Source organism: Astyanax mexicanus, chromosome 6 (assembly GCF_023375975.1).
Source record: "Astyanax mexicanus isolate ESR-SI-001 chromosome 6, AstMex3_surface, whole genome shotgun sequence".
Taxonomy (NCBI): Eukaryota; Metazoa; Chordata; class Actinopteri; order Characiformes; family Acestrorhamphidae; genus Astyanax; species Astyanax mexicanus.
In genome coordinates this window covers 6,477,200-6,499,939 of record NC_064413.1, presented here as the reverse complement: position 1 = coordinate 6,499,939, position 22,740 = coordinate 6,477,200, and the positions used below count along the sequence as shown (strand labels likewise).

The 22,740-nt window shown below is 37.5% G+C and overlaps 1 protein-coding gene across 1 annotated transcript in view; it reads left to right on the top strand.

Annotated features, from left to right (window-relative positions):
* clstn3 (calsyntenin 3) overlaps positions 1-22,740 on the top strand; it is a 63,831-nt gene that overhangs the window by 1,908 nt on the left and 39,183 nt on the right. The window contains exons 2-5 of the mRNA XM_022674303.2: positions 2,295-2,361; positions 9,123-9,245; positions 16,523-16,733; positions 17,645-17,853. Of these exons, the coding sequence (XP_022530024.2) occupies positions 2,295-2,361; positions 9,123-9,245; positions 16,523-16,733; positions 17,645-17,853 (610 nt within the window). The remainder of the gene's footprint in view (positions 1-2,294; positions 2,362-9,122; positions 9,246-16,522; positions 16,734-17,644; positions 17,854-22,740) is intronic.

Genomic DNA, 22,740 nt, shown 5'->3' with positions numbered 1-22,740 from the left:
AGACCAAAGACAGTCTCCTCAAAGCTACAGATACTGCAGGGCTGTCCTTGCACTGTCCACCCTGGTTCTTGGTGGAAAAATAAGGCCAGCGCTTTGGAGTCGAAGGGCCTTGCAAAGGGAGCAAGATTTGATGGAGCTTTAAGCAGAGCAGGCAGCTGTGATAGCTTCTCGTAGAGGGGGTTGGGCTAAATTGGAATAGGTCTAAGATAGAATGGTTTTATTTTGGTTAACCAACATCTGGTCAAAGGAGACCAAATACATTCTCCTCAAAGCTTCAGAGACTGCTGTGACGTTCTGGCAATGTGCACCATGGTCTTGGTGAACAAATATGACCAGCAGTTTGGAAGCGAAGGGCCTTTCAAAGAAAACAAGATATCTTACATAGCTTCTTGTAGAGGGGGTTGGGGTAGATTGGAATAGGTCTAAGATAGATTGGTTTTAAATTGATTGACCAGCATAAGGTTGGTTTTAGTTGCCTTTTTGGTGGTTTTAGATGATGTAAGATTTGCTCTAGCTCTAGGCAGCCTACAAGCATGACCTGCTTGACCCTTAGCCCCTAGTCAACCAACTTACTGTCTTAAAATATCAAGAGTTTAGATATTGACCATCAATAACCATTTAAAGCAAAACAGTATTTAGTGCTGGAAAATGGCCACATGGGGTGCAGAAAAACGCCAAGGCATCATATTTACATCAGGCTCCATGTAGGAGATATTGTCTGTCTGCCTGGCTAGAGGAGACCAAAAGCAGTCTTCTTAAAGCTGCAAAGATTGCTGGGTCATCCTTGCACTGTCCACGCTGGTCTTGGTGGAAGAATATGGCCAGCAGTTTGGAAGCTAGATATGAAGGAGAACAGCTTCTTGTAGAGGGGGGTTGGGGTAGGGTGGAATAGGTCTAAGCAGGAGATGCTGTGGCAGAGGAGACCAAGGCTGTCTGCAGATGGTCATCTTTGCACTGTTCTGTTCTTGGTGGAAGAACATGGTCAGCAGTTTGGAAGTCAAGGGCCTTGCAGAGGAAGCAAGATTTGATGGAGGAGATCAGGCACATATGACCTTGACGGCGTTGGTATAGGGTCTGATGTTGCCAGCATTTTTTAGCATGTTTTAGATGGCTTTTAATGTTTTTAGTTGGTGTACAAGTTTGCTGTAGCTTTGGACAACCTACAAGCAAACTAGGAGTCAACCGGTCAACCAGCAGCAATTGTGTTTCGCAGTGTAGGTTCTTGATATGGTCCATACAAGTCAAAGCAGGGTGCAGGAAAGCATACAAAATGGTGATATGGGGTAAAAAAATGGGCTTGCAGAGAGAGCAAGATTTGATAGAGAAGAGCAAGCAGCTGTGATAGCTTCTTGTAGGTGGACTGGGTGAGTTTAGATGGTGTTCGAATGGCTCCAGCTCTGGATGATCTACAAGCTTGAGCTTCTTGACCCCTGATCCAGCTGGTCAATCAGCTTGATTATCTTTGAGAAACAAGACGCTAGCTAGTGGCCATCAACAGCTGTTCAAGCCAAGTCCAGCTGGGTCTTGACTGGTTTGACCTTTTGTCCATTTGGTGAACTATGTTATATTTGAATGGATAGATCAGGCCTGGACTTTAGGTAGATTTGAGGTAGGGTTTAGGGTTGGTTTATTTGAAGTAGATTGCAGATAGTCCAATTGTCCATGGTTTAAGGAAGAATTAAGTGGTTTGGGTTAGTTTATGTGGGTTTAGGACCAAAAAGAATTTGGGATGGTTGGGATTTTTGGTGGTGTAAGGTTTGTGGTGGATAAGGTGGATTTGGTTTGGGTGGTCTAGATTGGATTTTAGGTGAATTCATGTGTTTTGGGTAGGTTTACTGTGGAGTGGGTTGGATTTGGAAAGATCTTGGGTTGGAGTTGGATCTTAGTAGTTGGATTTGGGTTTTCTTAGGTAGGTTTGAGGTGGACTGGTTTGGATTTAAGGTGGTTTGGGATGGTTTGAGCTAGTTTGGGTCAGATATTGGGTGGTTTGGGAGGGTTTGGGCTGAATTTGGGTGAGATGGGATGGGCTGAGTTATTTGATAAGACTTGGGTGGGTTGTAATCAACCGCTGCCTCAGTAACTGAATGCTAATTAAGTGCACGTTTAATGAAGACGAGCTTCCCTGGTGTGTGATGTCGGCGCAGATCTGGTATTTGCACTCCTCTGTCCATGCTCTGTCTATCCTCTTGTCTTATCTTTCACTGCTTCATGTCAGTTTTAATGCATGGTGTTCTTCCCACTTCCCCCCTTCCCTCCTTTCTCCCTCTCTGCCTTCTCCCTTCCTTCTCCCTCAGATGGCCAGAATGAGTTTGCTCTCCATTCTCCTCTTTTGCTTGACTTCCGTTGCTAATGGCAACAAAGGTCAGTCGTCTCCCGTCCTTCTGCGTGCTGGTGTGCGAGCGGTGTGATGGTGACCACTGTACGAGAGGATGAGAGCACGGTCTGCGGCAGAGCAAAAATAAATAAATACCCACAGCATCCGTCTAATTTAGCCTGTGACCCTTAATCCCTGATGGGATTGTATACGGTAGCATGTTAGCATGTTGTCATGGCTGTCTATGGGTTTTTATGTGTGGTTAGCATGTGATGCAGTGCTGGAGATATCGGTACGCTGAGGACTGTGATCACGATAATGAGTAGGCCAGAATTTCTGCAGTGTGGGCACTGATATGTCATGGACAGAACGGCTGAGAACGAGAAATGTGGACGAAGAGAGAGAGAGAGAGAGAGAGAGAGAGAGAGAGAGAGAGAGAACAAGACGTACTGAGAAAGACAGCAAGACGCTGAATGAAAGAAACATATGGAGGCTAAGATAAAATAGTGCTACTGTAGCACTTCCACCTCAGTAGTTGAGTAAAATATCTAGCTAGTTTACTCAGTAAATCCAATTTGTAATGGATGAGCTAAAGATTGTTTGGTGCGTCTTTAGTTTTACACTGGAGCTGTGAGGCTAATGTAGCTAACAAGTAACAGAAGCCAAAAATGTTACGTACCACACCATATTGCAGTTCTGTAAGCAAAAATATATCCCAGCTAACATAGAACTTTCTAAGATTTTTTAAGCAACATTTAAAAAAAAGGTTCCAGGAAGTTTAGCCTGTAACATTACAGAAATAAGGCTTTAGGAAAACGTTCTGAAAACATGTGACACAACGTTATTAGAATGCTTCTCAAACATTAACAAATTATGACATTATGGAAATGCAAAACTAAAAATGATGTTGCAGCATCATTACCAGAACATTGGAGAATTAGAACAAAAATGTTCTAAGAACATCCAGAAAAAAATCTAAAAATTCAGCTACTAACCAAAAATTGTTAGCTGGGATATTATGATTGCTGAAATAAAATTTTAGGAACACTCTTATAGAATTAATAACGATGTAATATTTAGAAAATCAGACTAAAAGAAATGTTTACTTAATAAACACAACATTAAATAAACCACTGTCTGACACCAATCTTGTAAACTAATAATTTAAAATCTATAAAAAATATATGCAATATTGCAATTCTAACACCTCTAAAAGGAATGTATCTGAAGCTACGAAACTTCTGTTTCTAAAAATTATAAGAAGTTAAAACAGTGACACTGATTTTAGCATGCTAGCATTGCTACAAACAATAGAGTCTTGATTTTTATCTGTTTTATCTTTATACAGTTTTGAAAACCACAAAAACAAGTGTATTAGAGATTATTTAACAGCTGTTTTATATGCCTGATTATTAAACAAGAATCTGATCATATGCTACATATCATGATACACGGGTTGCGATTCAATAGACTGAGAAATACCTTACCAATTATTTTATTATTATATTATCATTATTTTATTTTAAATTAAAAAAAATAATTGACAGTGTAGTCGACTACCAAAATAATTAATACTTGCATTCCTTATAATGATTATGTGGATAAATGTTACAAAATCCTCTGATTAATCTATCAAAGTTAAGTTTATGATTCATGTTCAAGGGTCATTATTTTAAATTGCCATGGAAACGTATGTTATGTTAAAGGAGAAATCTGGTGTAAAATGCACTGGAGTTTTAGTAAAACATGAGTACAAGTACAAGTGTTTGTTGAACAGCCAACCCCGGTTAGCCCCCAGCATTTCAAAATACAGTGCTTATAATGCTAGCAATATATAGCATAGCGTTGCCCATGAGAGAAAATAAATCTTTTTACACCATTAACACAAATCAAAGTAGCTCCACACTTTATTGGTAGAATTTTAAGGGCCCTGAGAACCTAGTAGTAGTAGTAGTAGTATTTTTTTATACACATAGTACCTTAAAGTCCTTCTCTAGACCTAAAATATTTTCAACAACAGCTAGAATTCATGCCTTTCCATAGAATTAATTTTGCAATCTGTTTCCCTTATCCTAACTATTTGTTTGTGCTCGTCAGGCGAATTATCGTAACTTAATTTCAAGATGGTATCGCTCGGAGAACTACCTGAAGGTACTGTGTGTATAAACAGTCTTTTCTAATAAACTACCTGTGAACTTCCAAAGCTCTCAGTGCCTCGTTTTAAATGTCAGAGCCCTCAGAGCTCTACCAATGAAATATGGAGCTACATTTAAGCTTGGTAATGGTGTAAAAATAGTGGTTTCTTAGCATGGGCAACTCTATGCCCCTATCACTAGCATTGTAAGCCTGTTGGGAGAATTGGCTAAAAGTGCTGTGTTTCAGAACGCTGGGGGTGAATGGAGGTGGACTATATGAAAAAACTTTGTATCATGTTATCATATTTCACTACAACCCAGTTCAATTTCACACCGGACTTCTCCTTTAAGTTTTTATTTGCGTTTTTATTTGAACAACAGACTTGAGCAGAAAAAACCTTGGATGAATCATGAAATAATTGACTTATTAGTGGACTACTAATAAAATAATATTAGGATATACAGTATATGCTATTAAGGTTATGTATAAGCACTGGTAAAAAAAGCATATGTATTAACTACTACTTAGGCCTAATTGTACTGTAAATTTAATGTTAGCTTATGCTAGCCAAGTATTAGCCAAGTGTTAGTCTGTAGGTTTGTGAGATTTTTTTTTATTTTATTTACTACTCCATAATTTTACTATAAAGAAAATCATTGGCATTTCTTGAATTTTGGCCTAATCACCAATTTATAAAAGGACAAAGTAGCAGAAATGGTGGAATTTGGTGGGAAAAATGCCTCTTGTCCACAGGACTGGGGGTGGTGGGTGATGGTTGGGCAGTAAGAGTGCAAGGGAGTGTGTAGCGAGTAAGGAGAGAGGGATGGAATCTCTCAGTTTGTAATCCGGAGAGTAATCCACAGCCTGATGCTCAGATTAATGCTACATTATGGAAAGAGGGAGTGATGGAGAGGAGGGGAGGGATGAGGGAAAGAGACATGGACGTCAAAAAGAGAAAGAGCCCGGCTGAAATATGGGGATGAAGTGGTGGATGATAAATCATTGTGCTCTTCCCTGAGAAATCACACATGGAACGCACTCTGTATCTGCCTACCCTACCTCTGTCCAGCAAACTATAGTGCTGCCACTATGATCAGGAGATTGCTGGTTCGAATCCCAGTCATGCAGCTTGCCATCAGCTGCCAGAGCCCCAAAAGAGAGAGCACAGTTGGCTTTGCTCTCTCCGGGTGGGTAGATGGTGCTCTTTCCCTTCATCACTACTAGGGTGATGTTGATCAGCACAAGGCATCTGTGAGCTGATGTATCGGAACCGAGCTGCTGTGATGCTACTCAGCAATGCGACATCAACAGCAGTTTGAAAAGAGGTGGTAGGTGACTTCACATGTGTCGGAGGCATGTGCTAGTCTTCACCCTCCTTGTGCTGGGAAATCCCTACTATTGATAGGGGGAGTACAGCCAAACAAAAACACCTTAATTTCTGTGTTGTTTTATTGTTTTATCAATTATGATGTAATGCAACAAAAAAATTATGTTTATTCAACCTTCTATTCTATCAAATCACACTGAAATATCCAAAATGTGGTTAAAAATTATATCACCTTTATTAAAATATCTTTTATCGTGATAAATATTGATATTAAACTATTGATCAACCCTAATATGTGCTAAACCCAAATTAATGATGAGTCATTTTCACTTATTCACTCCAAATGTAAAAAGCACATACTTAACTATGAGAATAACCAAATAAATAAATAAATAAATAGAGAATTAAATAAAATCTTGACAGAAAGTTCTAAAAACCAGAAGTCTTGATATTCAGAAAATTGGCAGTAGATTCTGTAATTTTGCTCCAAACTAATAAGTTGTCATCTGAGCAAGAAGATTCTACTTGGAATAAAACATATTCTGGTTTTGTTTAACACTTTTTTTTTGTTTTGTTTTGTAATTCCATATTTTTTCATCATAGTTTGGATGACTTTAGTATAAATCCACCAGGCAAACATTTGTTTACATAATTAAAAAAAAAAAAATACTTCATTTAAGAAATGATTGGGTGGTTACTAAGGTCGTTTCTGAGGTACATTAGCATTGCTAAAAATAGTAGCTAGCTACATCTTGAATTCTAAATTTTGTCCATAGTTTAGTTCTTATGCTTAGATAACAGTGTGTTGTACAGGGACAAAAAGCAAATAAAAAAACACTATTAGATATGTTTTAACATTGAAAGCATAGTGTTAAGAGTGTGTAATGATTAAGGCCTGCATACGCATAGTTAGCACAATGCTAATGACACCTAGCATCTACTAGGTTTTATCTTCATGGCTCCAGTATGATTTTAAGTAAGTCAGCTTTGGATGAAGTGTCTTTTCTGGTTAAATGAGTAAACCCTTATGGGTGAATTTTTTGCCAGGCTATCACTTTAATTGTATTTATTTTATAGGGCGTGTGTGTCTGCCATCTGTCAGGCCTGCTGAGCACTTCCATGGCTCATGGCTGGCTCTGGCTGTTGGTGTAATGGAGGCTGGGTGTAGATGGGGACGTGTGTGTTTGTGTTTAGATGCTTTTCTGAAGTGATTCGCGCTCAGCCGTCTCTGTGTGTTTGAGTGATAGGTGCAATATACCTCACCGAGAGATAAGAGCCAAACCTATCCTTACCTAATTGCTCTGCCAAGCAGCCAGGCGTGCCTTTGTCTGTGTGAACATGTGTGTGTGTTTGTGTGTGTGTGTGTGTGTCTGTATGTGATTTTGTACATTTTCAGGGAAAAAAAATAGAGACTGGTTCAAAAATGGCTCTGACTCTGAAAAGAGCTTATAGGTTTGTTATTAAGATAAGGATTAGTCTTATTACATCTTGTTACAGACACTATTATTACTGTACGTTATATACATATATACAGTACCAGTCAAAAGTTTGGACTAGGGGTGTGCCATATCGTATCATACACGATAATATTGTCAAAATTTTTAAATATCGTAAACGATATTATGCCCTAAAATATCATGCCATATCACCCACCCCATTTCCCATTATATATCTACTAGAAACATATTATATCTGTCCAGTATAATTTATTTTATTTTAATCCTGGATTTATGGAGATATGGAGTGCATTATTTTTAGTATCATGACATTCTAAATCATTAACTTCTTTTGCAAATCAGATAAAATTCTTGTATTTTTTAATATCTCAATTCGGGGGGGTGCAATATCATATCGTATGTAATAATATATATATATTTTTTGATTAGTTGCAGTAGTGTATTCTTAAAATATATTTTTTTAATTCAGTGTTTTGTCAAATCGCCAAGAGTATTGTTATTGCGAAAATACCAAGAAATATTGTGATATTATTTTAGGGCCATATCGCCCACCCCTAGTTTGTGAAGAAAAACAACCAGAATATGTTTTATAATTTAGATTCTTCAAAGTAGCACCTCTTGCTTAGATAGAGGCAGTTTTGTACATCTTGGCTGGATTTTCTCAGTCAGCTTTATGAGGCAGAGTCACCTGGAATTTCAGGCTTTCAGTTAACAGCTGTGCTGAACTTGTCAAGAGTTTAGATACTTGAAATTCTTGCCTCTTAGAGTGTGTTTGAGCATCAGCTGTAAAGTAGTGAATAGGTAGAGCTGGTATACAGTGAATAGCTCTATTTGAATAATGTTCTAATCCATATTATGGCAAGAACTACTCAACTAAGTAAAGGAAAAAATACTTTAAGAAAAAAAAATACTGAAGGTCAGACAATACATAAAACTTCAAGAATTTTTTACAAAAGTATCCTTAAGTGCATTTGCAAAGACCATCTAAAATATGTTATAATGATGAAACTGGCTCTCATCAGGAACGCCCCAGAAAAGAAGAGCAAGAGTCAACTCTGTTGTACAGGATAAGCTAATCAGAGTTACCGGAAAGTTAATCAAAAGTTAACAGCTCCCCACATAAGAGTATTTTGGTTTGTTTAACACTTTAAAGTTACTACATGATTCATTATGTGTTTCTTCATAGTATAGATCACTTTAGTTTTTAGTTTTATTCATTTACAATGTAGGAAAACAAATAAAACATTTTGACTGGGACTGTGTATACATACATATAATATATATGGGCTGTAGTAAGATGACATATAATAATGACTAAGATTTAAAACATTCAGCACTCTTTAAAAGGGTGCAATTGCTTTATTATACTCTTAAAATAGCAAAATAATTTTCTGGAAAACATGTCACCCAAACCAAAATAACTGTAAATGTGACAAATAAAGGTACTTATATACATATAATACATATGTGGAACATAAGGATTAGAAAGACGTAGTTGCATACATATAGTATGTATGTATATAATAGTATGTATGTGTAAAATATATAGGAATTGTCCTGATATTGTACAAGTGTGTGTGTGCATTGATTATGAGCATGTTTGCATGATGTTTATATGCATGATTTGTTCAGTTCATAAGTGTCTGTTTTCTGTGCATTCTGAAATGTGAGGTGTTAGAGATGCATGCCCCTCAGTTATATTTGGCTTTTGTGTGTGTGTGTGTGTGTGTGTGTGAATGTGTGTGTGGATGCATGTATCTTTTACGGGTAAAGAAAGAGGGAGAGGTGTGCTAACCTTGTTATATATAGGATTGTTCAGACAATTTCTTTTTTGATTGACAATTGCACTCACGCCCTATCTTTGCCCCTCCCACTCCCCGTTTCTCAGCCAATAAGCACAAGCCATGGATCGAGACGGAATATCAGGGCATTGTCATGGAAAATGACAACACGGTTCTGCTCAACCCCCCTCTATTTGCCCTGGATAAGGACGCCCCTCTGCACTATGCAGGTAAAGCACTTCATCACTAGCATTTATAAATACATATTTACATATATACATGCATATATAGATATATATACATATCACTATGTCAAATTATATCATATAATTATGTGTCTGAATTACTATTACTTATATCATAAACAGAACATTATTAACATTATTATAGTGAACAAATAGGGTCTTTAATCACTGTTTACTACACCGGAGAAAAACAAATATTAATAATTTAATAAATAAATAATTTAATAAACGGAAATAATCTCTAATCATTGTTCACTTCACTCAAGCACTATATAGTACCATAATTTAAGTAACAGGAATTATCCATACACTAAAGCAATATATAGTTCCTTAATTAATTACATGAAAATTGTTCCTAATTATTCCAGAATCATTGTTCACTTCACTGGAGCACTATATAGTATCCTAATTTACTAAACAGAAGGATCTGTTATCACTGTTCCCTACACTGGAGCACTATATAGTACTCTAATTTAATAAACAGAAATAATCTTTAATAATTGTTCACTTCACTGGAGTACTATATAGTACAGTAATTTAATAAAATGAACAGATCCTTAATCACTGTTCCCTACACTGGAGCACTATATTGTACCCTAATTTAAGGATCAAAAATGATCCCTACAAGGGAGCACTATATAGTACCATAATTCAATAAACAAAAATGATCCTTAATCACTGTTCCCTACACTGGAGCACCATTTAATACCCTAATTTAATAAACGGAAATTATCACTAATCACTGTTCCCTACACTGGAGCACTGTATAGTATCCTAATTTAATAAACAGAAATGATCCCTTTTTTACTGTTCCCTACACTGAAGCACCATATAGTACTATAATTTAAGGAACAAAAATTATCCCTACAAGAGAGCACTTTGTAGTACCCTAATTTAATCAATTGAAATGATCCCTAATCACTGCTCCATACACTAGAGCACCATATAGTACCCTAATTTAATAAATAGAAATAATCCCTTTTCACTGTTCCCTATACTGAAGCACTATATAGTACCATAATTTAATAAAAAGAAGTTATCCCTATTTACTGTTCCCTACACTGGAGGATTATATAGTACCCTTATTTAATAAATGAAAATAATCTCCAATCATTGTTCTCTTTACAGGAGCATTATATACTACCCTAATTTAATACGGAAATAATCCATTTTCACTGTTCCCTACACTGGAGCACTATATAGTACCCTAATTTAATAAACGGAAATAATCCATTTTCACTGTTCCCTACACTGGAGCACTATATACTACCCTAATTTAATACGGAAATAATCCATTTTCACTGTTCCCTACACTGGAGCACTATATACTACCCTAATTTAATAAACGGAAATAATCCATTTTCACTGTTCCCTACACTGGAGCACTATATAGTACACTAATTTAAGTAACAAAAATGATCCCTACAAGGGAGCACTATATAGTACACTAATTTAATAAACTGAAATGATCCGTAATCACTGTTCTCTTTACTGGAGCGCAATATAGTACCCTAATTTAATAAATAGAAATGATCCCTTTTCACTGTTCCCTACACTGAAGCTCTAAATAGTAGCCTAATTTAATAAATGGAAATGATCCCTAATCATTGTTCCCTACTGTATTGTACCCTAATTTAACAAACAGAAGTGATCCCCATTTACTGTTCCCTACACAGTAGCACTATATAGTACCCTAGTTTAATAAGTGGAAATGATGTGTAATCACTATTCCCTACACTAAGGTCTATATAGTACACTAATTTAAGAAACAGATATGATCTCTACACTGGAGCACTATATAGTACCCTGATTTAGTGTGCAAAAAATACCTTACACAGGAGCACTGTCTAGTACCCTAATTAAATAAACGGAAATTATCCCTGATTACTGTTCCCTAAATTAGAGCACTGTATACAACCCTAACTTAAGGAATGAAAAAGATCCCGTATCACTGTTCCCTACACTTAAGATATATGTCGTACCCTAATTAAATAAACTGGAATGATCCCTACACAGGAGCACTATATAGTACACTAATTTAATAAATAGAAATGATCCTTAATCATTAGTTCTCTAAACTGGAGGTCCATGTAGTACCCTAATTAAATAAACGGAAATGATCCCTACACAGGAGCACTGTGTAGTATCCTAATTTAATAAACAGAAATGAACCCTTATCATTGTTCCCTACACTGGAGGACTATATTATAAACGGAAATGATCCTTACACAGGAGCATTATATAGTACCCTATTTTAATAAACGGTATAAGTACACTATATCCACAAGAGTATTTGGACAGACCTCTTGTAGGTGTGCTGTATATACATACTTCTGTTCTCTATCTGAAAGGAAGAATCCAAGCTTGATTATTAAAGATAGAACTGGATTGTTTGTATAGTTACATTGTTATTACCGGTGCACATGCACAGCTTGAGTGTTTATAAACAAGATTAGCACAGAGGCTAATGCGTGGGTCAGTTTGGATGGAGCAGTGGGCGATTAGTTTGGTGCAGCAGTAAGTAATTACACACTAGTGTTTACACAAATTGAACTAAATTACTGAGGGATTAGACCTGGCCGGCCTGCCCTCTCCACACGCAGATCCATCATCCACACAGGAGTGTTTGTCCACTGTGTGAGCACAGTTTCACGCCTATAGAATGGTTAGAGAGAAACAGAGTGTTTTGTTTAGTGCGGTTTAGTGAATTACAGTGAAAAAATTAGTTCTAACAGTCCTACGTTGTCTTTGGTTTAGGACTACAATTGTAGGAAAAACCTGTAATAATTGGCATAATCCGCTGAATCTGTGCCGTTTTTATCCCTAAGTAATTACATGTGTCACAAATGAGGATGGAGGGATGGACGTAAGTGCACAATATTATTTATTTAAACAAACTAGATTAAAAAAACAGAAAACAAAAGGATATAAATCTAACTAAGACAAAGACTAGAAAAACTGAGGAAACATGAAACTCTAAATATAACTCTAAACATAAAATAACCTGAGAACACAAAGATTACAGCCTGAACAAACTTGGAACACTTACATACAGAGGACAAGGATACAAAAGACTCAACACTGAACGCTCAAACAGAGGGGCTTAAATACATGAGGAGAGTGAGGAACACCTGGGCTTGGATAACGAGGGGGCAGGGTTACAAACAAGACACAGGTGAGAACACTAATAGTTAGGGCGGGACTAGGGCGGGGCTAGGGCGGAAACAGGTACAAAAACACAACACAAGCACATGGCAGGGAACACATGACAGGTAAACAGAGGGGCAGGAGCACAAGAGACCAAATGAGGGAGACAGACATGGGCTAAACTGTGACAACATGTATAAATGAGCACACAAAATAACTTGAAAATACATTTTATTATTAAGTGTTTTGCAAAAGTAAGACATGTAATTAAAATTCAATTCAATTCAATTTTATTTATATAGCGCTTTTTACAACAATGGTTGTCACAAAGCCGCTTTACAGGAAAAACAGGTCCACGCCTCTTATGAGCAGCACCACAGAGATGCCAATTTTATGGTGACACAGTGGCAAGGAAAAACTCCCTTTAAGAGGAAGAAACCTTGGAAGGAACCAAGACTCAGTCCGAGGAACCCATCCTACTCGGGTTGACCCGCTCAGTACAAACAAGTAACAAACAACAAACAAATAACAGAACAAAAACAGTACAGAGAATTAATGTGAACTATGGCTAATATAACAGGTACTAATTTATGAATATAAAAATGTGATGGGCACAAACTATAGAGCTATGGCTAATATAGAAACAGATACTGAGTGTGCTAATTTTAATCAGTGCAGGGCTGCAGAGCTGGAGAACAACACAGCGGGCAGTGGAGAGCCAGGCTGGGAACATCAGGAACAGGGCAACATGTAAAAGAGATAGATAGAGAAAACAGAAAGGAAAGGAAGAGAAAAAAAAGCAGGAGTTAGAAAGGTTGTGTAATAATTGTGGTGAGTAGAAGGACAGGGCTGATTCCTGAAAGCTGGAACCACAGACGGACACATCCAGGAAGACCGGCCGGCCAGGCGTCTCAGCACATGTGAGAAAGATAGAGAGAGAGAACAGAGAGGGGAGAGAAGAAAAAGGGGTTAGAATGGTTTTATAAAACTCTGCTGGAGTGGGATGGGCACTGGTAGCAGCAGCTCAGGAAATGGGGAGAGAAAGAGAAAGCAGATGATTAGGACAGGGTTTATATTTGCTGGATAAGCTGTAAGAGGAAGAAAATTGTAATGAGACATTACTCAAAAGCTTGAGCAAATAGAAATGTTTTGAGTCTAGATTTAAAGATTGAGAGTGTGTCTGAGTCCCGTATATTAATAGGGAGGCTATTCCAAAGTTGGGGAGCTTTATAAAAGAACGCTCTTCCTCCTGCATAGTTTTTTCTAATACGCGGGACTAATAACAGGCCAGCGTCTTGGGAGCGGAGTGAACGCGGCGGATTGTAAGGAGTAAGGAGTTCCTGTAGATAATGCGGGGCCAGACCATTGAGGGATTTATACGTCAGGAGGAGTATTTTATAATCTATACGAAATTTAACAGGTAGCCAGTGTAGGGATGAAAGAATAGGTGTAATGTGATCGAACTTTCTAGCTCTGGTAAGCACTCTTGCTGCTGCATTTTGAACTAGCTGGAGTTTATGAAGTAATTTATGTGGACTTCCAGCCAGCAACGCGTTGCAGTAGTCCAGCCTGGAGGTTATGAATGCATGTACCAGCTTCTCTGCATCTTCCAGAGAGAGTATACTACGGATTTTAGCTATATTTCTTAAATGGAAGAATGCAGTTTTGACTATGCTACATATGTGAGCAAAAACATTAATAAACACTACTTAGAACACTAAAAAATAATAGCATTTGTTACCTGTCCCCACTCTCTAACTATATTAACTATTAATATCCTTTAGAGATTTAATTTTTTTTTTGCATCCCATCTCTGCTTTAAATATATATTTTTCATAATAAATCCATAATATATATATATATATTTTTTTAATACTGTAAAATTAAATATTTATATTATTATATATTACTACACATTTTATTTGTGTCCCTGGGTTTCACTCTGTCCTGTTACCGTAACACGTTACCCTGAATATCTAAAACATCTGTAACATTCTACAAGTCACATCTACAACAGGAAGTGACATCAGCTGGTTCTTCTGAAGATCATAGAAAGACATAATTAAGTTCCCTTATTTATTTTTCTGTATATTTGACTGAGGAGCTCAATCTCAACACTCTGTCCTGTTACCCAAATTAATATTTATTAGATTTTCTTTGTTTATTTTTACTACACTAATAAAAACACTAGAATATACACTACACTAGAATGTGCTTAGTGTCCTCGTGCTATTAGCATAGCCACCATTTAGCTATTTTTCATGTTTTGGCTAATTCTATGCTAAAATCTCATTCCTGTTACGTTCATTTCTGTTACTCAAAACAAAAAAAGCTAAACATAACAGGAATGAGTACCAGTAACAGAAGTGAGTTCCAGTAACAGGAATGAGCACCATTAAGAGGAGTGTTTTTTTTGTCATAAATATCAATTATTTAAACATGCTGACGACCGTTGCTTTAAAAAAGAAGACTTACTTGAGAGAAAATCAAAGGAATTAATGGACTTACTTTTAAACATGCTTTTTAAATGCCACATTAGTTCTGTTACCATCTTTATCATAGAAACCTTGTAAAAAATTTAATAAAACTGCCTGAGATTGACCAGTACATGTTAATATATACATGTTAATATGTGAATTGTTAAATATATGTGTTATTAGATACAGAATTGAAAAAATATTCAAAAATGCACAGTTTTGGTTCACAATTAACTACAAATCATCACGCCAGAACCAAGCTAACACACTTGCTGCAAGCTAACATGCTAATCACAATATTATATTACAAAACAGAATCAGAAATATCATGTTTTTAAGAAATTTGACATACAAAAAAAATGTAAATATACACTGCCATGGCAAAATTTATGGGACAGCAGTATGCAAATTGATCATGAAGTGATACCTCATGTGACAGCTTGGGAAAGGTTCATCTTGTATAAATTATGAGGTGTTACCTTGTGAATTATGGGAGTTGGAGTTTTTTTGCAGTTTTACTGCCATTTAACATTCCTCCATCCACAGTGTCACATGTGTATTGGAAATACATCATAGAAAGAAGGATGTGCATCAGGTGACTAGCAGCATCTGGCTAGAACAGACTTGGATATGATTAATATGATTAATTATTGTTTATTCAGGGAAGAATAGGAAATGTTTTTTTATACGGCAACATAAATGGCTCTGCTTCCCTTCTGCCAACCTGTTATCCCAATACATGGGGAAATTAATTCAGCACTGCAGTTCTCAGCCAGCCTAAACCCACACTTTAAACAGTAAAGACAATGGTAACTTGCTCTTACAGCCTATAACACTGCGGTCATTATGTAAAATATATATGAAAAGCCTGGAGGCCAAGACGACACATATAGTGAGTACGTTAGTACAGAGGAATGTTAGTTTAACATTACTTTGTTTTATTTTATTATTATTTTTATTACTTTCCTATTTTTCTCTCCAATTTACACGGCCAATTACCCAACCCACACATTAGGACTCCCCCTATTAGTAGTGATGCCCCAACACACCAGGAGGGTGAAGACTAGCAAATGCCTCCTCCGATACATGTGAAGTCAGACACCACTTCTTTTTAAACTGCTGCTGATGCTGTAGCATTGCCGTGTAGCATCACAGCGCACTCGGAGGAAAGAGCAGCGACTAGGTTCAGATACATCAGCTCACAGACGCAGCCTTGTGCTGATCAACATCACCCTTTGAAGTGATATAGGGAGGAAGCACCATATACCCACCCAGAGAGAGCAAGGCCAATTGTGCTCTCTCAGGGCTCAGGTAGCCGATAGCAAGCTACATGAACAGGATTCGAACTGGCAATCTCCTGATCATAGTGGCAGCACTTAGCACGCTGGAGCATTCTACATTAATTTTTTTTTTATTGTGTCTCAGCTGTTCAATGAAGGTAATATTATCACATATCAAATTGAAGAGTTTAATCTTGTTCTATAACACCTTGGTAATAAACTTTAAAATAGTACAAAATAGTAAATAGTAATTCTGAGCTCAAGTTGAAGTGTTTCATCTCTATTTCTAACATAAAAGTACCTATCACATTATCTACATAATATTTGCCAACTATACATGTTTCTTTACTTCTCTTAGGTGAAATCTGTGGGTTCCGTGTTCACAACGGCCCGGGAGGTTCTGGAGCAGCCCAGTTTGAGGCGGTGGTGTTGGACCGCTCCACCGGAGAGGGCCTGGTTCGCTCCAAAGAGCCTCTGGACTGTGAGAGTCAGAGGGAGCACAGCTTCACCATCCAGGCCTACGACTGTGGAGAGGGACCCGACGGCACCAACAGCAAGAAATCACACAAGTGAGATCAAAATCTTTTATAAAATAACATAGCTGTTCTCTTAAATAAGCTGCTGGTGTATTTTCACAGTGTGAACGTGCAGGTTAATATCCTCTGCTGAGACGCAAAAGCGCCACACTTGTAAGATACGAATAGCAGATTGCTATGTCAATGACGCAGCACTTCTGTGTTTTTAGCAGAGGAAACTGACCTGCTGGTTTATGCTTTGGAGGTGCGCAAGTAGCTTATTTATGGGAACAATAATGTTATTTTATGTTATGTTTTCTGTTTATTATTAATATAAAAGTTGGGTCTGTGCACTGCTGCATGTTTTTGGGTATTCGTAACAAGTGGGGTGGGGTGTATGCACACCTGTCTGACTGTTGACGTCTGTCTAGGTTTTTTTTTCAGTCAGTGGTGCACCTGTGTTTTCCGTTGCCAAGATAGCAATACACGAGAAATTTACCTGAACACACCTCACTTCCAGACCTGCAGTTTCATCGGTGTAGATATATTTACAAGCATCTTTGCTATTTAAATGATGCAGGCCGAAAGCGTGAAAATAAAATGTTGGCGAGGTGAAGTTTGTAAGATCGAGCCCTAAGTGTCCAACATGTTTCTGATGTCTATAAGACATTGTGAAACCAGATTAAGATCAGTATCTAGGAGCCATTTAGGAGCTCTGGAGATCTGCAGACCTTCAGTGATCAGATTTTCCTCTCAATATGCTATCCTTAAAATAACTGTCACTTGAAACACATACAGCAAAAGAAAAATAGGCTTTTTCATGTTCAACAATGACAGATTCAGCTATTTTTACTACAGCTCAGAAGACATTTTAATCAAAGCAGTGAAGAATCAGCGTAAACAGAAGAAAGAAGGTCTCTCTCTCTCTCTCTCTTTACTCTTTATTATTCTCTCTCTGTCTGCAGGGCGACGGTTCATGTGCGTGTGAATGATGTGAACGAGTTCTCTCCGGTGTTCGTGGAGCGCCGGTATGAAGCGTCCGTACCCGAGGGTCGCCTGTTCGACCGTATTGTCCGTGTCGAAGCTCTGGACGCTGACTGCTCACCTCAGTACAGCCAGATTTGCTTCTATGACATCATCACCCCCAATGTTCCCTTTGCCATTGACAACGACGGTGAGAATATTAACTGATTAACTGATTTGATTCATTTTTACATTATGTTGACCTGCAGTGTTTTACTGGAAAATTCGAAAAGTAAAGTACTGTTTCTGTCAAATACAGCAGCCCTATGTGAAAGTTTCCTTTTAGAGTAACTAACTGCAAATAGCAATAGATACAGCTGCTTAGAGATAGACAGCTAATAATTATATACAGCTCTGGAAAAATATAAGAGACCACTTCACTTTCTGAATCAGTTTCTCTGATTTTGCTATTTATAAGTTTATGATTGATTAAAATGAACATTGTTGTTTTATTCTATAAACTATGGACAACATTTCTCCCAAAGTCCAAATAAAATGTGGTAATTTAGAGCATTTATTTGCACAAAAATGAGAAATGGCTGAAATAACAAAAAAGATGCAGAACTTTCAGACCCCAAATAATACAAAAAAGCTCCTATTCATAACGTTTTAAGAGCTCAGAAATCAATATTTGGTGGAATATTTGGCATGTTCTCCTCCACCAGTCTTACACACTGCTTTTGGTTAACTTTATGCTGCTTTACTCCTGGTGCAAAAATTCAAGCAGTTCATCTTGTTTTGATGGCTTGTGATCATCCATCTTCCTCTTGATTATATTCCAGAGGAAAAACATCATTTTTAAGTGGCGTCTTAAAGAGGTAGTTTTAATTTTAAAATGTATATTGATAATATCTTCTCTTTGGTATTCAGTTATGTTTTACATAATGTTTTACTGTCTGGTCACAGTGTTGTAGGAAATAAGAGCAAGTTACAGTTTAATTACAGTTACAGTAAAGTTACTGTAAAGAGTGTCTTAATGCGAGCTGAGAACTGTAATAAAGTAACTGCTGCTGCAGTTCATCCCATATATATATTTGCAATATAGGGCAAACTCTTCAAACTTATTTATTTGATTCTGTAGGTCATTTTTATACAGTAAAAGCTTGCATTTTAACACACCAGTTTTTCAACCATTTTAGAAAACAGTTAGTTGCAGTATATTATACAATAAATGCACTGTAAAATAATTAGTGTTATTTTCCATTGTTTTACACTAAATATATCCTTAATTTGATGTATTATTTTTTTTATTTTATTTTTATTTTTGGGGGGGGGGGGCGCTCTTCGGAGGACTATTAATACTTTATTGTTTATTTATTTGATTATTTACACATTACAGCAGTCACTAGTTTCTGTTTTTTGTTGTTGTGTTTTTTTTCTTTCTTTTTTTTCTTTTTTTTCTTGTTTTTTGTGAGTATAAGTAGGGGGGTTTACAATTGCAGGGGTTTGGGAGTAAGATACAGGAGAGGGTGCTGAGGGACCCTCTCCCTCAGAGGGTGCTGAGGGAGGAAGATAGAAGACTGATAGAAAGAAGAAGAGAGAGAGAAAAAATCTTTTCATGTATTTATTTGAAACACCTCTACATCTACTTGTTTATGTGTTTTTATTATAGCAACTACATGTAATATACAGGTTCATCTTTAAAAAAAAAAGAATATGAAAAGGTACTTTATTTCTATTTCTATTTTAAGTGTTTATTTCTTTTTTTGTTGATGATTATAGGCTTACAGCCGACGAAAACCCAAAAATCAGTGTCTCTGAAAACTAGAATATTCTACAATACAATTGTATACAGTTGGTACTTTTGGGAGTGTGAACAGTGTGCCAAGTCCTGCTGGAAAATGAAATCTGCATCGCCATAAAAGTCGTCAGTAGCAGAGTGAAGCTGTAAGATATGAAGTGCTGTAAGATTTTGCGGGAAAACAAAACTGCACTGACTTTAGACTTGATAATAAAACACAGTGGATCAACACCAGCAGATGACAGACATGTCTCTCCAAACCATCACTGATCATCAGTAAATTTTACATTTTATTTGTAAATCAAGGGAGCAGAGTCTGAAGGAAGAGTGGAGAGACACACAGTCCAAACTGCTTGAGGTCTAGTGTGAAGTTTCCACCAATCAGGGATGGTTTAGAGGAGAGACATGTCATCTGCTGGTGTTGATCCACTGTGTTTTATCAAGTCCAAAGTCAGTTTGATATAAAACAGACTATTAATATCTGAACATGGACCAGACCCTTAAAGAAGAGTTTCCAACAACTAGTAAAGTCTTTGTCATGAATAATAGATGAAAAGGACACTATTATTATAACATTACTATTATTATAAATTCTTAAATTAAACAAATGATCACTTTTTTTCAGCTAATTACAGCATACAGCATCTGTGAAGAGCTGCACAGTTGTTAAAATCAATAATTCAATAACTCTTTAAGAATTCACCAGAAATTAATTCCTGCTAAAATCAATGAAGTTCAGCCACTTGATCCATTACAGGGGAATGTGCTGTGAATTTATTAGCTGTTTTATATATATATATATATCGTACCTTGCTGCCTCTGTTTCTCCTCCAGTAAGAGCATGGAGGTTTTTGTGGGGAGGGGTCTTTTTGGAGGTTGGTAACTGATCTGGCCTGGATCAATCAGGCCTGGGTTCAATAGAGGATACAGATAGTGGATCTCCTTCTCAGCTCCATTGAGGAACAATGAAGATCAATAGCCGACATTTTGTTACATGAAGAGAGCTGAGGGACAGAAAGCCAAGCGTGGAGGAGAGGCTGAACATGTGGGAGGAGAGGGACAGAGAGAGAGAGAGAGCAGGAAGGACATACAGGCTGTGTTCAGAAGGACATTGTGTAAATCTTCAAAAAAAAATGCATTGATAGAGATTAATCATTTGTAGAGATCAATGTGAGCAGAATTGGTTTGGGGTGCACAGCTGTGGATAGAGTTTGATAGTGCAGCTCTGGATATGAGATGTTCTGGATTTTGTAGCTCTAAATGTAATATGTTTTCTGGATCTAGACTGTTTTCACACATTTGACTTAGACTGTGCAGCTCTGGATGTGAGCTGTTCCCAAAGATTATTAGACTTAGACTGTGCAGCTGGTGCCAAAGATCATTCGACTTAGACTGTGCAGCTCTGGATGTGAGCTGTTCCCAAAGATCATTTGACTTAGACTGTGCAGCTGGTGCCAAAGATCATTCGACTTAGACTGTGCAGCTCTGGATGTGAGCTGTTCCCAAATATTATTAGACTTAGACTGTGCAACTGGTGCCAAAGATCATTCAACTTAGACTGTGCAGCTCTGGATGTGAGCTGTCCCTAAATATCATTCGACTTAGACTGTGCAGCTCTGGACGTGAGCTGTTCCCAAAGATTATTAGACTTAGACTGTGCAGCTGATGCCAAAGATCATTCAACTTAGACTGTGCAGCTCTGGATGTGAGCTGTCCCTAAATATCATTCGACTTAGACTGTGCAGCTCTGGACGTGAGCTGTTCCCAAAGATTATTAGACTTAGACTGTGCAGCTCTGCATGTGAGCTGTTGCCAAAGATCATTATTAGACTTAGACTGTGCAGCTCTGGATGTGAACTGTTCCCAAAAAATATTGGATTTAAACTGTGCAGCTCTGGATTTGAGCTGTTTCCAAAGATCATTTGACTTAGACTGTGCAGCTCTGGATGTGAGCTGTTCCCAAATATTATTAGACTTAGACTGTGCAGCTGGTGCCAAAGATCATTCGACTTAGACTGTGCAGCTCTGGATGTGAGCTGTTCCCAAAGATCATTTGACTTAGACTGTGCAGCTGGTGCCAAAGATCATTCGACTTAGACTGTGCAGCTCTGGATGTGAGCTGTCCCTAAATATCATTCGACTTAGACTGTGCAGCTCTGGACGTGAGCTGTTCCCAAAGATTATTAGACTTAGACTGTGCAGCTCTGCATGTGAGCTGTTGCCAAAGATCATTATTAGACTTAGACTGTGCAGCTCTGGATGTGAGCTGTTTCCAAAGATCATTTGACTTAGACTGTGCAGCTCTGGATGTGAGCTGTTGCCAAAGATCATTATTAGACTTCGACTGTGCAGCTCTGGATGTGAGCTGTTCCCAAAGATCATTATTAGACTTAGACTGTGCAGCTCTGGATGTGAGCTGTTCCCAAAGATTATTAGAATTAGTCTGTGCAGTTCTGGATGTGAGCTGTCCCTAAAGATCATTCGACTTAGACTGTGCAGCTCTAGATGTGAGCTGTTCCTAAAGATCATTCGACTTAGACTGTGCAGCTCTGGACGTGAGCTCTTCCCAAAGATTATTAGACTTAGACTGTGCAGCTCTGCATGTGAGCTGTTGCCAAAAAAAATTGGACTTAGACTATGCAGCTCTGGATGTGAGCTGTCCCTAAAGATCATTCAACTTAGACTGCAGCTCTGGATTTTAACTGTTTAAAATTATTTGACTTAGACTGCGCAGCTCTGGATGTGAGCTGTTCCCAAAGATGTTTAAAGTTAGACTGTGCAGCTCGAAGTGTGAGCTGTTTTCGGTATTGAGAGCTGGATTGTGCTTCAAGATCTTAAAGTTTTGTAATGTTGGTATAGATTTATTTATTTTTTGTTCTAGATCTTTAGAGTTGCAATGTTCAGATCTGTCTTTGAACTATTCTTCTAGAATTTTAGAATTGGATTACACATTTCTGGAATGAATATGTTTTCTGGATCTTTAGAGTTGGGCTGTTTAGCTCAAATTTAAACTGTAGTTCTTAGTTTTGAATTGTGTAGCTCAAGGATTTAGCTATTCTAAATATCCTTCTTGAGCTTTAGAATTGGATTGGCCAGCTAGATTTTTATTGTTGGAATGTGCATCTCTGGATTAAATTCTTCAGGGTGCAGCTCTGGATGTGAGCTGTTCTTTTAGATTTGTATTGTTGGAGTGTGTGCAGCTCTGGATTATATTGTTTTGGGTGCAGCTCTGGATGTGAACTGTTCTTTTAGATTTTTATTGTTGAAGTGTGTAGCTCTGGATTTAAATGTTCTGGA